At 47.0% G+C, this 15697-nt stretch overlaps 1 protein-coding gene across 1 annotated transcript in view; it reads right to left on the bottom strand.

Moving 5' to 3' along the window:
* Positions 1-15697, bottom strand: part of NMT1 (N-myristoyltransferase 1) — a 35626-nt gene that overhangs the window by 5196 nt on the left and 14733 nt on the right. The window contains exons 3-9 of the mRNA XM_070393038.1: positions 12917-13061; positions 6971-7089; positions 6078-6169; positions 5079-5195; positions 4141-4311; positions 2854-2962; positions 512-682 (exon numbers count right to left, since the gene is read on the bottom strand). Coding sequence (XP_070249139.1) covers positions 512-682; positions 2854-2962; positions 4141-4311; positions 5079-5195; positions 6078-6169; positions 6971-7089; positions 12917-13061 — 924 coding nt within the window. The remainder of the gene's footprint in view (positions 1-511; positions 683-2853; positions 2963-4140; positions 4312-5078; positions 5196-6077; positions 6170-6970; positions 7090-12916; positions 13062-15697) is intronic.

Below are 15697 nucleotides of genomic sequence, written 5' to 3'. Positions count from 1 at the left end.
TGCCCCGCTAAACTATTGGGTGGAAGTTGAAACAGAATATGCAGGGAGGAGGAAGTACACTGGCCGGGCCCTTGAGGACAGAGCCAGAAGGAAAATCCAGGCTAGAACGTGGGCTGAGCCTGTCAGCTCTTTCCTGGCCTGCGCTTCCCCAGAGTCTTCTTGTGGCTCACATTCCCCCGACGTGTGTCCCCAGTGCCTGACCAGCACTACCTCAAGCCAGGACAGGCAAGGATTGCAGGCTTACCTAAGGGGCCCAGCCTCTGTCATCAATGGGGACTGGAGGGGGGGCGGGAGGGAGAAGGCTCACAGCAAGGCCAGAGGGATCATTTTAGCAAATGCAACCTACAACTCCCTGTCTTTAGGGAGGAGCGAGCATGGATGGTCAGGAAGTCTAGGGTGCCAACATGCCCGTCAATTGGTTCTTCAGTCACCGAGGTCGTGAAACCTAGCCACTTGAGGAGGATGCCGCTTTGTGAATGGTCAGAGGCCCGGAACAGCCCTCCCCACTCACCTCCACCACAAAAGTGTCAATGATATTCTCCTGGGGGTAGAACCAGTGTTCCACCTCCTCCTGGCTCATGACTGGCGTGAGGTGGAACTGCTTCAGGTACCTGGTGAGAAGCTGGTGAACTACTGGAATGTCCTTTTTTTCCATTGGTCGCAGTCCAGCTGTTTTGGGAGACTGGAAGGAAGAGAGACAAAACAGCATCAGATGTGCTGACTGTGAGCATCCTGACTCCTCTCAGGTCCTATAGGCACCAGAAACGTCAATGTCTCCCTTGTTACCTGACTTCAGATCTATGCACCCAGGCCCTCAACACAGAACGCTCGGTCACCCTTGGCAACGCCCTCTCCCCCACTGTCCATATCCACTCAGGCACAAGTCTTGCTTCTCCAGGGTCTTCTGGCCCCTTCCCTCCTAGTTAAGGCTGTGGCTTCAACCTCTTATCCATATGCCCCAGGCCATCTTCCTAAGAAACACAACCCGCCACAGCCCTCCCTTGTTCCAAACTCCAACACAGAGCACATGATCAATCCCAATCTATCCCTGAACCGGGTGGCTGTTTTGACTGCCTTCTGTCCCTCTAGTTCAGTGGTTCTCAACAGAGCAAGTCTGCCTCCCTGGCTCCCTGCCCCCCTGCCCCCCTGCCCCCCTGCCCCTGGACATTTGACACCACCGGGAGACATTTCTGGTTGTTACAAACTAGCAGGAGAAGTACTGCTGGCATCTGATGGGTAGAAGCCAGGGATGCTGCTAAAGCCAGGACAGCCCCCATGACAAAGAATTACCCAGCACAAAACGTGAACGGTGCCAAGATGGAAGGAAACCCTGCCCACCGATGGGTGTGCTGGGGTAGGCCCAGTCCAGTGCTGCTCCTGGGCTTCCACGAAGACTTTCCTGGCTCCTTTCCTCTGAGCCCTCACCACCTCCTCCCATTGAACTGTATCTCGTCCTATACTGGTCTCTCTCCTATAGACTTAGAGCACCTCACAGACTGGCTCTCGGCTACAGGCACTGTGGAACCCCCGGGCCCAGATCTGTACTGGGTGCTTGTTTGGTCCACTTGGATGCCACTGCACTAGTAGTCCCCTAACAGAACACTCACGCAAGTTAAATTCAGAAAAGCACTGATTTCCTGGAATTTAACCTCAAACAGAAAAAAAGGCTTCAGTGGAATGAGGCCATGTGATTCTCTGAAGTTATACCGGGACTGAGAGAATATTCCCAAAGACTCAATCTGTAAAGGTGGGGTCAGCCAAATCTGACAACAGGGTGGAGTTATAATTTATATACCTCAGGCACTGCCTGATGTAACTGCTTCCCAGTGTAGGGATTGCTTTTAAAATAGCAGTTTCAGGACTTGTTGCTGCTAAAATTCCTTGCTAATCCTGATGCTGCTAGAGAACAGTGTGACTTGTTTCTACAAGGCAGCGCCCACAGTGACCCTAAAGCAGTCATGCGGAGGCTCCTCAGCCAAGGCGGGGAGACCCGGAGGCATTCTTTGGTTGCTACACACCTTAAGAATGCTCTCCGACGACCTAGAAATCAGGACAACTCTGTCATAATAACCAAAACTCGGCCCCCCGAATCTGCTTCTTTTGGACAGTGTCTAACCGCTGCCACAGTCCCTCAAAATCGGACACGAATGACCTCAATCCAGTGGGGGGTTAGCTTGATCCCAGGGTGATTAATCCAGTTGAGTGGCTTAATCAGGTCCAGGCAGGCAGCCCTCTCAGAAGCAAATACCCAATAACTGTGACGCTGCCTGGAAGAGGCCTAAGGGAACAGAAGCGATCGGAAGACCCATTAGGACCTTGAAGCCAGGTGCACCTGGAGAGCACGGAACACTTGCTTTGCTGGGAAACTAGGCAAATTGAGGCCCAGAACAGAAAACCAGCTCACTCCGGGTTGCCCATCCTTTGATGGCAAAGTCTGGATGGGGACACTGGAGTTAGAAATCTGGGCTTCCCTCACAGCCCGGTCCTCCGTCCTCTACCTGACTTGGCAGAGGGGGCAGCAGACACTCTATGGCTTAGTTACACTGGGCTCTGGGAGGTAGTGCAGTTCAGGGAGAGGACTCGTCTTTCTATTTAGGCACATTTAGGCTAAAATTGCAGAAAATAGATGTTTTCTGAGCCCATTAACAGAGAAGCTAGCCCAGGTGCAGGCAAACTGAGGAAGTCACACTAAAAGAAAGCCCTTGCTATAGGCGATAGAAAACAAAACAATGGAAATGGAAAGTCAGGAATCTGGAAACTGGGTTGAGTCCATTTTCTGACCCCTCCCCGACCCAAAGCCTTGCTCCTCGATTCTTTCTTGCCCCCTGCCCAGTGCCCTGGAGCACCACTGGCCTCTGGCAGTCGGTAGAGCTTCATGGTTCGCTGCATGGTCATGTTTCTGCTCAGGTGGGAGAACTTCACTTCAATCAGCTTCCGTGGGTTTAGGGACCGATGCCAGTACCTGCGGGGACACAAATGTCCTGTTCTCAGAGGATTCTGGCAAGTCCCATCAGAGAACAATGACTATTTTCAACAATAAAGATAAACTTACAGCTCTAACCAGTTTGGCTCAGTGGATAGAGCGTCGGCCTGCGGACTGAAAGGTCCCAGGTTCGATTCCAGTCAAGGGCATGTACCTTGGTTGCGGGCACATCCCCAGGAGGGGGTGTGCAGGAGGCAGCTGATCGATGTTTCTCACTCACTGATGTTTCTAACTCTCTATCCCTCTCCCTTCCTCTCTGTAAAAAATCAATAAAATATATTTTTTAAAAAAGATAAATTTACAAAATAAAACGGCAAAGCAATGCACCAAAAAAAAAAAAAAAAAAAAAAAAAAAAAAAAGGCAAGGGCATGGAGATCCCCAGATGGCCAGCAGGTGGCACAAGAGATACACATCTCTTGAGCCAGTGGCACTGTCCTGCTCTCCAACACCCTCCACCCTGCAATGAATGTGGAGCTAGCTCCCAGAGCTCTTCCTGGATTCTTTCTCCCTTTTTCTTTCTCAATTTCAAAATCAACTCCTGTTACAGTAGTTGTCTGGGAAGAGCACCCCCACTCCTGGAACCAAGTCAATGGGAACGACATAAAGGCCTTACAGTTCTCTGCAAATGTTTAGCCTCCTCCCCACTCCTCTGCTGCACTTGCCTGGTGGTTTTACTTTTGAAGTTCTCAAGGCACAGTACAGACTCTGATTGTTTCAAACAACTTTCTGACTCAGAGGTTCTCCTTGGGTCACACGAGGATCAGACATGCTCTCTTTGGCCCACACAATATTCAAAACAAAACTGAGCCAACCATTTAAAACTTTCGGACATTTACCATAAAAATCCAGATTTGGGCTTCCTTAAAAACCAAAACAAAACCATAGCAGAGTGACCTCTTATTTCCAAACGGCAGGAATGAACAGGCGCGGAGAATGGCTGATCCCTTTGGGAAGGACACGATGTACTTTCCAGTCTGCCCTTCCTAACTGCACTCCTCCATGCTCCTGTGGGTACCCACAACCCCTCTTATCAGATACCAGAGAAGCGAGATGTTCTCGGGTACTGGGCTGAGGCAGAGATGTGACCGCCAGTGACACAGCTCCTCCACCACAGCGGACATGCCAGTACCCCAGGGCCTGCAGGGAGAGGCTGTACCTGCAGGTGCCGACAGGCTTTGGTAATACCACCCCAGCAGTGTAAACAGCTTGGAAAATGCCCTCCAGGTGAACCCGCCGGGTTATCTCCCGGATCAGGACAGGAGCCACCCTCTTGGAACGCAGCTTCTTGTGGACACACAGGAAGTTGATCTCCACCATCTTCTTCTCTCTAAAGGGAGAAAATACGTGACAAGGCTTTGAACAGGTAAGGCAATCCCTACAAGCACCTGCAGCCACCCCTGCAGGGACCAGGCCTGCAGTACAGGCACGTGCTCTGCCACCACCAGGCACTTGGGCTCTTTCCCACTGCTCTGCTGCACCAGGCAAGGAGCCGCTCTCACCACAACCCAGACTCTACTTCCGAAGGTTAAGTGGGACTCAAGCAAACTGCTTTATTTGAAGGCACTGCCAGCATCTCCCTGATGAGTCTGCAGCGGCAGGCTGGGGGAGCCCCACCTTCAGCAGATAGGGAAACTCACGGAGTCGGTCAAGGGTATTCTAGGATTGCAAGGGTTTTGACATCAAGAATCCATAACCCATAAGCCTAGATGACTATGGCAGATGGTTCTGGCATTTCCAGGAGAATGAAGAGCAGAGCTCGAAGGCCCTGGGACTATCTGAGTGAGAGCCCCTGGCTCCGGCCCATTGCTGAAGCCGCTCAAGTGCATCAACCTGTGCTGCTGCAAGTGCACACACTGCGCTCCTGCTCAGGGAGGCCTCTTCCAGCCCAGGTCCCCGACAAGAGAATCAGCAACAACTGAGAGGAAAACAGACAGTTCTTACTATGAATCTCTATTCCAGGGCCTGAGCTCCCTCCCTTCGTGGGACCTTCCCTCTCTTTTGTGGAAGGTATGTGTACCTGTTTTCCTTCCTCTCCCTCCCTGCCCGAGCAGGATGGTAGGGATGTGGGAGTTGGGGGATGGCACTGGTGCTTACGTGTCATAGATGTGGATGTTTGCTGGGATGGCGCTGATGAACCCAACCAGTTTTCGACTTGAGACCACTCGAACCCCACAGTGCCATTGGGGGAGCCAGCCAGGCGGCCGGAGAGCCCTAGAAGAGACAGGGGCTGTGGTGCTGCTCGCCAGCAGGCAGGGCGGGCTGTTTGGGATCCACAGCTGAGTTTGGGTCTAACCTTCTGCTACCATCTCCCTGGGGGTTAGCACCTAAATTCCCGTTAGGGCCAAGCCCTCCTGGACACAAATGGAATTGAGTCATAGTCCCTTCTTGCTGCTCAGCCCACTTGGCCTACTTACCCACCCAATCCAAGGCTGTCATACTGAGGTTTTATATCCGATCCAACTTCTTTGTATTCACTCACTCTGACAGCTTAAGCCAGAGAACGGGCCTCCGTGGCTCTGAGTCCAGTGGGTCCCGTGGTTGGGAGCCACTCATGGAGCCCCTGAAGCACTGGTCTGCATCTGCCCTCAGGCCCCATCACTCCCCTCTCTGCTTGCTCGTCTTCCTTTCCCTCCTCCATCCCCTCTACATTCCAGCCTCTCCACTTCAGCCTCCTTCCTCTACCTTCCTGGATATTAAATGTGGCCCAGGATGACGGATGGTTCAGCCACACAAGGCCATTCTCATACAACGGAGCGGACTCAGGAACTGGATAGAAAATGATCCCTTCTTAATTTTTTAAATCTCAGTAGCTTTCATTGCTCTTTCCCTTCTAACATAAAGTTCCCATACAGTAGATGATCTTTTCTTCTGGGTAACAATTTCACAAAGTCTCCCTCACCCAGTCATTCTGTCTTAAATAAGGTTTCGATGCTAAGCTCCACTGGAAGCAAGTCTCCTTCAGACGCAGGAACTCAGAAATTACACACTAACTTGCCATTCAAAGGCTGGCTCAGTGGGGACGAAAAATCTGAGGCTCTGTGTGGTTCTGCTCTCTGCCTTGGCCCAGAACCATAAGAAAGCCCTTAAACTCACCATAAGAGAAATTCCGGGGAATAATCAAATCGGAACATGTTGTCATCATCTTCCACGTAATTCTCATTCAGGAGGGTGTATAATTCTTTCAGCTGTAGAGAAACAGGTGCTGCCTTAGGGATATTCTGCCAGATGGGGGCCAACTCTGATACCCTGGGGCTCCAAGCTTTTCAGAAGGACAAGGCAAACTACCAAAAACTATTTAATCTCACAAATCCTTTCCATCCCACTCAAGGCAGGGACTCTTGAAATGAGCACCGCAGTTGTAATAGAAAACTGAGCCACAGGGGTAGAGTGGCACACTCAAGTACATAAAGTGACAGACAACCAAGAATGTCATCCAACTAACCAACACCTCTCGTTAAGACAAGGGAGTGAATGCATGAACAAATCAATGGACGAACAAGCAAAATGCGGCCCTGCCCAGTGTGGCTCAGTTGGGTGGGCACTATCCCATGCACTAAAGGGTCGCCGGTTCGATTCCCAGTCAGGGCACATGCCTAGGATCTGGGTTTGGCATGTGCCCTGAATCCAGGAGGCAACCGACAGATGTTTCTCTCAGTTTCCCTTCCTCCCCGCCCCCATCTCTCTCTCCCCATTCCTCTCTCTCTCTAAAATCAATTAAAAAAAAAAAAAGAAATATTGAAAAAAGGATATCCACCTTGAAGAGCTATAGAGGTAAACTCTCAACCTGCCAGAGAAGCCAAGTGCTATTTCTGTGGTCTTGGGCGGGCCCCAGAGGCAGTAGATGTGGGGGGTCTGCTCAGACCTGTTTGGCTCAGCTAGTAAGAGAGTCCCTGAAGAAGACTTGGGTAGAAGCTGTCTCCACATGACTGCTGGGCTCTCTGTGACAGTGCCCAATCCACACCTGCGGCCTGCCTGGGACTACTCACCACGCCACGGTCCCCCAGGTCCAAGGCATCCCAGGTGAAGCCCTGGGGCAGGGTGTAGGGCTCCTGGCGGATGTTGTCTTTGTCAGGCTCCACGGGACCATGGGTGTTTACTACTTCTCCTAGAAGAAGAGCACAGCCATGAGTCTTACCCTCTGCCTCCTGGGGGCAGGAAGGAGCTCAGTTCAAAAATCAACCAGAACAAATTCCTCCTGTCCCCAGGAGTCCCCTATCTGAAGAACATTCCGTGCTTGGCAACTGCAGACCATTTCTCCAGCTTCCCTTGGCCCCTAACTAAGGGCCAATTCATGGCAAAACTTCAGAACAATCACTGGGATTCAAGGTGGTTGGTTTTTTGGAAATCCTTTTATATCTCCCTCTGGTTACTGAGTGACAAACATTAATCTTGACGAATTTGGCTTCCTGCCTCCTGGTTGGTGCAAAGAGTGCTGTCATGGGCCTGGCCCATCACCCTCGATGAATTTGGAAGAAGTAGTAACAAAGCTGCTTTTGTGACAACACCAACAACAATGTACTGGGCCCATTCCTGAAGCAGATGATGGCATCTAGGCGCCAGGCTGGATCCTGGCCCTGCCAGCCTTAGCTTTTAGCAATGTGGCCAGTTAACGGCTGCTGCCAACTCGGGTCCTCAGTGTTTACAGAGTCCTTTAGGCTGGATCACCGAGTCCGCACAATGCTGCCGGGAAGTTAGGCTCTGACACAACACCCCCCCCCCGCCCCCCCCGCCGCCCCCCGCCACCGCTCCTCTGTGGAATGTGTAGGGAGTGTTTGGGGTGCTGAGGAGATACAGCTCAGAATCCCACCCACAGCCGAGTCAGTCATTTGATAAACGTTGGACATCAAACACTCAATTCTGTCTACTGGAGCTATTTAGCTTCTACAATTCAGAGCTTATGTTCACACCTAGAAGAATGCCATGTTCGGTACATTTTGAAAACCGAATCTTCAAAAGGAACCCGCTCAGTACACTGTTTGCTTCTAGCCTAGGACACTGCATACACTAGACACTCCATTCATGCTTTTACTGACTTTCAAACTCCTGGCCCGAACAGATCATTCTAATGTGTAACAGGCAGCTCCCACCCCGCCCAGTAGCATATCTGTGGGGCAGGTGAAGTAGAAACGGCAAGCTGTGGCTATGAGTTGAGGACAACACCTTCAGCACTAACCATCCAACTCGTTCACGCAACACAATTACTGAACACCAATGTGCACCAGACATCACGCACTAGGATACAGCCGGGAAAAGACAAGGTCCCCGTCTCCACAAGATGTACCACCTTCTGGGAAAATATTCAAGAAATGAAACACTACCAACATGCTAAGGGTCACAAACTGGAAACTACAGGCAACACTGGGGGGTGACATAGTAGAGAGGCAGCCGGCTACCTATTTACAACCTGGCTCCCCAGCAGGTTTGTTTAGGAGAGAGCCGTTATTTTTCTCCCTTAGTTTAGAAACCGGCCTTTTGGTTTATTCATAAAGTGGCCCATGTGAAGTAGTTTAATATAAGTCAATCCACTCCCATTTACTGCCCATAAAACCTGAGTGTGCAAAGCCAACGGCCAGGTTCTCGGAAAGTACTAAGGATTTTTACTCTCATCTTATCTACTGCAAGTCTATTTTCCCATATATTGAACTTATATCTTTTCCAAAATACATTTAACTTCAGACTCTTTTTGCTATTATTATTTTCCTAAATGATTTCATGGGCAAGATACCCGTGGTCTTCCCCACTGTACAGTCAGCTATGCACCCCTGACCAGCAGGGACATGTTGTAGCAGAGAAATGCATCACTTGGGGATTTCTCCTAGTGCGAGCATCACAGAGTGCAATGAGACAAACCTGGATGGGATAGCCTACCACACACCTCGGCTCTATTGTGTAGCCTATTGCTCCTAGGCTACCAGCCTGTATAGCACAATGCCACACAGAACAACACGGCATTAAATCAAGCACAAGAGAAAATGATGGAATCAAGAGATGTGGTAAACACACGACATAGAAGGCTACTGTCAGCATAATACCGCATACTGTTTTCAGCAAACGACTTTTTTTAAAAAAAATATATTTTATTGATTTTTTACAGAGAGGAAGGGAGAGAGATAGAGAGTTAGAAACATTGATGAGAGAGAAACATCGATCAGCTGCCTCCCGCACATCTCCTACTGGGGATGTGCCCGCAACCCAGGTACATGCCCTTGACCGGAATCGAACCCGGGACCTCTCAGTCCGCAGGCCGACGCTCTATCCACTGAGCCAAACCGGTTTCGGCACGACTTTTTTTATAAGTAGAAAGAGTATACTCTAAAATAACGATAAACAGCATAGTTTAGTAAATACATAAATCAGTAACATTGTCATTTATTATTATCAAGTATTATGTACTACACACAATTACTTGTGTTTTATACAACTGGCGGTGCAGGTGTATTTACACCAGCATCACCACAAATACATGAGCAATGCATTGTGCTACAATATTACTAGGGGATAAGAATTTTTCAGTTCCATTATAGTCTTATGGGACCACCACTGCATATGTGGTCCATTCTTTTTTTTTTTTTTTAATATATTTTATTGATTTTTTACAGAGAGGAAGGGAGAGGAATAGAGAGTTAGAAACATCGATGAGAGAGAAACATCGATCAGCTGCCTCCTGCACACTCTCCAAGGTACATGCCCTTGACCGGAATCGAACTTGGGACCCTTGAGTCCCCAGGCCGATGCTCTATCCACAGAGCCAAACCGGTTAGGGCTGTGGTCCATTCTTGGCGATGCTCAATCCACTGAACCATACAGCCAGGCTATGTGGTTCATTCTTGATTGAAACATTATTGTGCAGCACATGACTGTATTATAATAATCTCAAGGCCAACTCTTTTAATTTAGGCTGGTTACTAGGTCCTGCGTGCAACAAGCATTTCCATTTACTCCTTCACCACTTGTTCATGAAATCTTAGAATGCACCAGTTCTGTGGCAAGAGCTGGTAAATGAAATTGACATAGGTTGACTTTAAAAAGTAAAATGAGTCCTAGCCGGTCTGGCTCAGTGGATAGAGCGTTGGCCTGTGGACTGAAGGGTCCTGGGTTCGATTCTGGTCAAAGGCATATGCCTGGGTTGCAGGCTCGATCCCCAGTGGAGGGTGTGCAGGAGACAGCCAATCAATGATTCTCTCTCATCATTGATGTTTCTCTCTCTCTCCTTCTCCCTTTCTCTCTGAAATCAATAAAAGATATATATATATAAAAAAGTGCTTAGCTGGCGTGGCTCAGGGGTTGAGCATTGACCTGTGAACCAGGAGGTCACCGTTCGATTCCCGGTCAGGGCACATGCCCAGGTTGCAGGCTCCATCCCCAGTGTGGGGCATTGCAGGAGGCAGCAGATCAATGATTCTCTCTTATCATTGATGTTTCTCTCTCTTCTCCCTTCCTCTCTGAAATCAATAAAAATATATTAAAAAAAAAAAAAAGTAAAATGAGCCTGGCTATGTAGCTCAGTTGGTTAGAGCATCGTCCTGATTTGGCCAAGGTTGCGGATTTGATCCCTGGTCACACAAAAACCAACCAATGAATGCATGAATAAGTAAACAACAAATTGATGTTTGTTTCTCTCTCTTTCCCCCTCCCTCCGTCCCTCTCTAAAATCAATAAATTAAAAAAAAAATTTTTAAATAAAAATGAAATATCTGAAAAAAAGAGATTAAAAATTTTATTTGGGAGCACACAGAATTGTTACATAGCCTAAAACACTTGCTGTTTAGAAGGCCTTTAAATGGGTGATTTTAAACTTCTAAATTTAGGGTGATTTTAAACTTCTAAAGAATTCTAGGTCTCTTTAGTGGAAAACAATTTATATCAGTCCCAACAAGGTAGGGAGTGGTAAAAACGTGGCTCACTTAATATATTTGAATTTTACAATCAGTAGCTCATTTCAGTGGAAAATATAAAGGCAACTAGCTAGACATCGCACAACACTAGGGCACTCGCAAGGAGAATGAGGGCAGCACCTGTCACGCAGAGCAGCTGACACAGTAACGTGGTTGGTGCTCTATGAGCTGTTTCACGGAAACAAAGGACTTCACTTGGACTTAACTGGCTATGGACCTAAAAGGCAGACTGATCAGATGCTCAGAGCGACTGCTCTTCCACAAAGCCCCACACCACACACTGCACAGAAGGCATGTTCGAAAGAAATAGCACTGAGCATTGCTGCACCTTCCTGAGTGTATCAGGGCGCCTGTGAGCAACTGTGTGGCTTTCTCACGAACTTTCTGAAAACAAACAAACAAACAACAACAAAAATGTAGCACTTTCTATAATTACAGGTGGAGAAACTAGAATAACTGGACTGAAGAGGAAGAGAAGCCTATTACTTAATTCGCTTCATCCCCAGGTTCCACTGTCTATAAAAAAGGGAATTAAGTTATCCATTTGCAAATTCCCAGTGAAAAATAAAATCAACCCCAAACCCAAAACCCCATCTGATAACGAGCCAAGATATCTGGCAGTCACCACACAACGTCTCTCCATGCACTTCGCTTAGAGGCAGAGCATGTAGCTCTCTGCATTCTTCCTCCGGGGAAGAGGTCACCGGAACTGGTTACCAGTAACGCCCAAGGAACATCATTACTGTGACCCAAAGCCCTGCTCGAGGGCTAAGGCTGTGGGCCTGGGACCTGGGTGACTGCGGCAGCCCGACAGACAAGGTGGATGGGTTGGGGCAGGTTCTGGAATAGTGCCTCCTTGCCGATTCACGGCTCATGACCATCCAGGCAGTGTTTTGCCTGCAGGGGCGACCTCAGCTTACTTCTGGATTGCCCAAGAACTGCATCTGCTTTAGAGCAGAGCTTCTGACACTTTCAAAGTGGACACAACCCCCCCTGTAAGTTCTGATTCTAAAGATCTGGAGCAGGGCCTGAGATTCTGCATCTCTACACACCCTTAAGCAATGCCCATCCTGCCGGTCTGAGAACCAGTTCAAGCAGCAAGGCTCTGAACTGTGTACTCCCCACCACTGGAGTAGACGAATCTCCTCGGGCACAGCTGTCCCTCACCAGTCCTTGGCCCTGCCCCTGCCCTCCTCCTCCCCACCAAACACACTGTCAAATCACACTGTTTCTGGAGGGAGCAGTAACATGAACCACCTGAAGGTCATTCACTTTTGGTGTTGGAAAACACGTTTTTTTCCAACAGACTTACTTTCCCAGTCACATAGAAAATAGGAGTTGGGCTATCAATGGGCCCAGAATCCTGACGCAACCACTCCGGAAACTTTTTGTCAACAGCAACCCTCTGAAGTTAGCCATCAAGGTTAGCTGTAGCTTGGTCTCAGCAGGTACCTCTAACTCTGCTATGTTCAGTCTCTTCTGGAACCCTTTTAGATTTTCTAGCTATCCTGCCCTTTTAAGAGTTCACTGTAACTTTCTTAAGGGATGCCAACCAAACCTGCATATGGTATTCCAGTTGTTGAACCATCACCGTTAAGTAAAATGTCAAATTTCTTTGTATTTAGCAAGCATGCATTTGCAAGCGATAAGGGGAAGAGGCAGAGGATTTCACCATCCCCTGATTAAAGATTTGCCCAGATAAACAAGACAGTCTCTCTATAAAATCTATGTGGGAAGACAGACTTATGGCAGACATCCCCATTCATCATGTGCCAATGCACTGTTTTTCTTTGTAGCTTCGTACTGGATGATGATGGACTAAAAGAACCATTATTTGTTTTCAGTGTGCTACTGTGCAACGATAAGGTCCCTGAACAATAGCCTTTTCTATACCGCACTTTCAAGACTACCCTCTAAAAATAACCCCCAAGGTACTCCAGGACAATATAGTCCTCACAAATTAAGTATGGAACCCTTAGCACAGCTAAGGCACACCCCTTGCCTCCCACCCTCTACTGGAAGAAAGCACACACATACCCAGTTTGGGGACAGGCTGCGTGTCCCAGAACTGGTAGCTTCTTTTGCTGGCCTCCTCCAATGTTTTGGCAGGTCCCTGGCCCACAGAAAACAGTTCAATGGCCTTCTGTATTTCCTGGATCCTCTCTGCTGGCAAAGAGTTCATCTAGACAAGACAAAGTCGGGGAGAGAAAAGGTCCATTATGTTAATAAGCACTTTTGATTAATTATAGGTTCAACAGTTAAAGGAGTACAGCTTGTGGGGCTGGTGTGGCTCAGTGGTTGAGCTTCAGCCCATGAACCCGGAGGTCATGGTTCGATTCCAGTCAGGGCATATGCCCCAGTTGTGGCTTGATCCCCGGTGGGGGGTATGCAGGAGGCAACTGATTAGTGATTCTTTCTCATCATTGATGTTTCTCTCTCGCTCCCTCTCCCAGAAATCATCAATTAAAAAAACACAATATATTGAAGGGATACAACTCAAAGAAGGGATATGATTCTTCTATCCCAATCCCAGAGGTCACATATTGTACAACTGGAGAAAGTTGTTGATGAGCAATATGATGGGGGGGGTGTTTCCTGCAGGGTTTCTCCCCTTCTTGTGATTTTTGATGGCAGAATACATGTTCAGTATAAAATTCCAAACAATGCAGGAATGTGTAATCCATATAGAAAGTAAAAACCCAACAATCCCCTCCCTCAAATATAATCCTTGTCATCAACAGTCTTCATTTGGGAGGTAGAGTGAGAAGAGGCAAATATAATTTCAGACTTTTTTACATGCAAGCTCCAAACACACACACACACACACACACAATTTCAAAACCTAAAATTGGATCATATAGCATTATTTTACAAACTTCTCTTTATACACTATGTCTAAGAGACCTACCCATGTGGCCACACAGTCTTCTCCATTCTAACTACTGTGCATGGGCCACAGTGTATTTAGCCAACCCCCTACCAATAGGCATTTTGGTGGTTTTGTTCTTCAGTCTTACAAGCATGCTGCAATGAACTTTCTTGTACGTCTATTTTTGCTCATTCGGATATGTATTCCTGCAGGATAAATTCTAAGGAAGGAGGTTTGCTGGATTAACAGGTATGTACATTTGAAATTATAATATATATTGTCAACTTTCCCCTAAAAATAGGTTAATAAACCAATAAATAGTGTTATGAGAACATGTTTCTCCAGACTCTCATAATAAAATTTACCAAATCTTAATCTCTACCAATCTAGGAGTAAAAAAAAATACTGCTTTAATTTTCATTTCTTTCGTTGTGAGTATAATTTTCTTTTCATATATTAACTAAACATTTTCATTTTTTCTTTGTGAACTGCCTATCATTTCATTATTTTAAATTGACTGATTCATATATTATATTTTCCCAGTTTATTGTTTATCTTTTTTAAAAAATTGTCTTCTGACTTTTATAAATACGTTGTAATTTGTCATTTTTTTATGGCTTCTGGTTATGTCAGGCTTATAATTATAAAAATGTGCATAATTTTTTCTAACACTACTTTTTTTTTTCCACTTAGATTGTGAAGGAAAGGAAGACTATAAATCAACATGCTTACATTGCCTTGGGAGTTAGGATTGTCAACGTAAGAAAACGTTTAAGCCTGTAGAGAATTTTTATGAATTTACTTGAGCTAAACTAACGACAAAGGCCAGGAAGCAAAATCTCAACTGATTGAGAAAATGTTCCAGAGAATGGCAGTTTTGTACCTTATTTTATAAATTACAATCAAAGGAGGAAGTGTAAGGGGTGACATAAAATCCACTGGTGATAGATTAGGGAGGCGGGAGAAAGTGGGGGAATCTCTGGGCCTGGATAAAAGTAAACCTAATAAACACATACTTTTACATTTGCGGGTATTGGATAGTTAACAATGAACATAATAACAATAACAATGAGAGATTTTGTGGTCTCTGCTCTGGTGCAGTGGGGGAGGAGGGAGGAAGGAAAGAAATTACAAAAGGTGTGTTATCATAGATGCAGATGCAAAAAGACCATAAGACAAGCTCAGTTAAGGTAAAGATTTATCGGGGAAGATACTGGCCTAGGACATGACTACCCTCCATGACTCATTTTCAGTTAGAAAGTTGTTTTGTTTTGTTTGTTTTTTAATATATTTTTATTGATTTCAGAGAGGAAGGGAGAGGGAGATATAGAAACATTAATGATGAGAGAGAATCACTGATTGTTTGCCTCCTGCACGCCCCCTACTGGGGCCTGAGCCCGAAACCCAGGCATGGACCCTTTGGTCCGCAGGCTGACACTCTATCCACTGAGCCAAACCATAGAGCCAAACCGGCTAGGGCCAGTTAGAAAGTTTTAATTTCAAACCATCCTATGTGGTTACTTTAGGTCTCTGAGCTTGTAAGGTCCGCCATGCAGGCCTGCCCTGAGCTTGTCAGGTTTAGTATGTGGCCCCTTTTTCATCCACAGGATTTTAAGTGATTTTAGTTTTCTTCCTCTTGCTATGATTTCCCCCCTAAATTCTCTACAACGAACTATGTAAATGGTGTTTTATTAATATTTTCTAATTTCAAAGAGAACCATTTTGATATAGGCTTAAGGTCAAATCTCTCCCCCCCCCCCCCCCGCCCCCCCCACCAGCCCCCGGAGTCACCCAAATACCCACCTCCAGACAAACAAAAATAAAAATAAAAATCCTAAAGCCAAAGCATAGGCTTGGGCTAGGATTCCTGACTGAAAAACCTAGGTAAGCCACCTCTCTCATCTTCAGAACGGGAAGACCGCCCCCTTGTAGGGATGTTCAAGTGCCAG

This window comes from Myotis yumanensis, unplaced genomic scaffold (assembly GCF_028538775.1).
Source record: "Myotis yumanensis isolate MYYU_CA2020_CCGP unplaced genomic scaffold, mMyoYum1.0.hap1 SCAF_16, whole genome shotgun sequence".
Taxonomy (NCBI): Eukaryota; Metazoa; Chordata; class Mammalia; order Chiroptera; family Vespertilionidae; genus Myotis; species Myotis yumanensis.
This window is presented reverse-complemented; position numbering and strand designations above follow the sequence as displayed.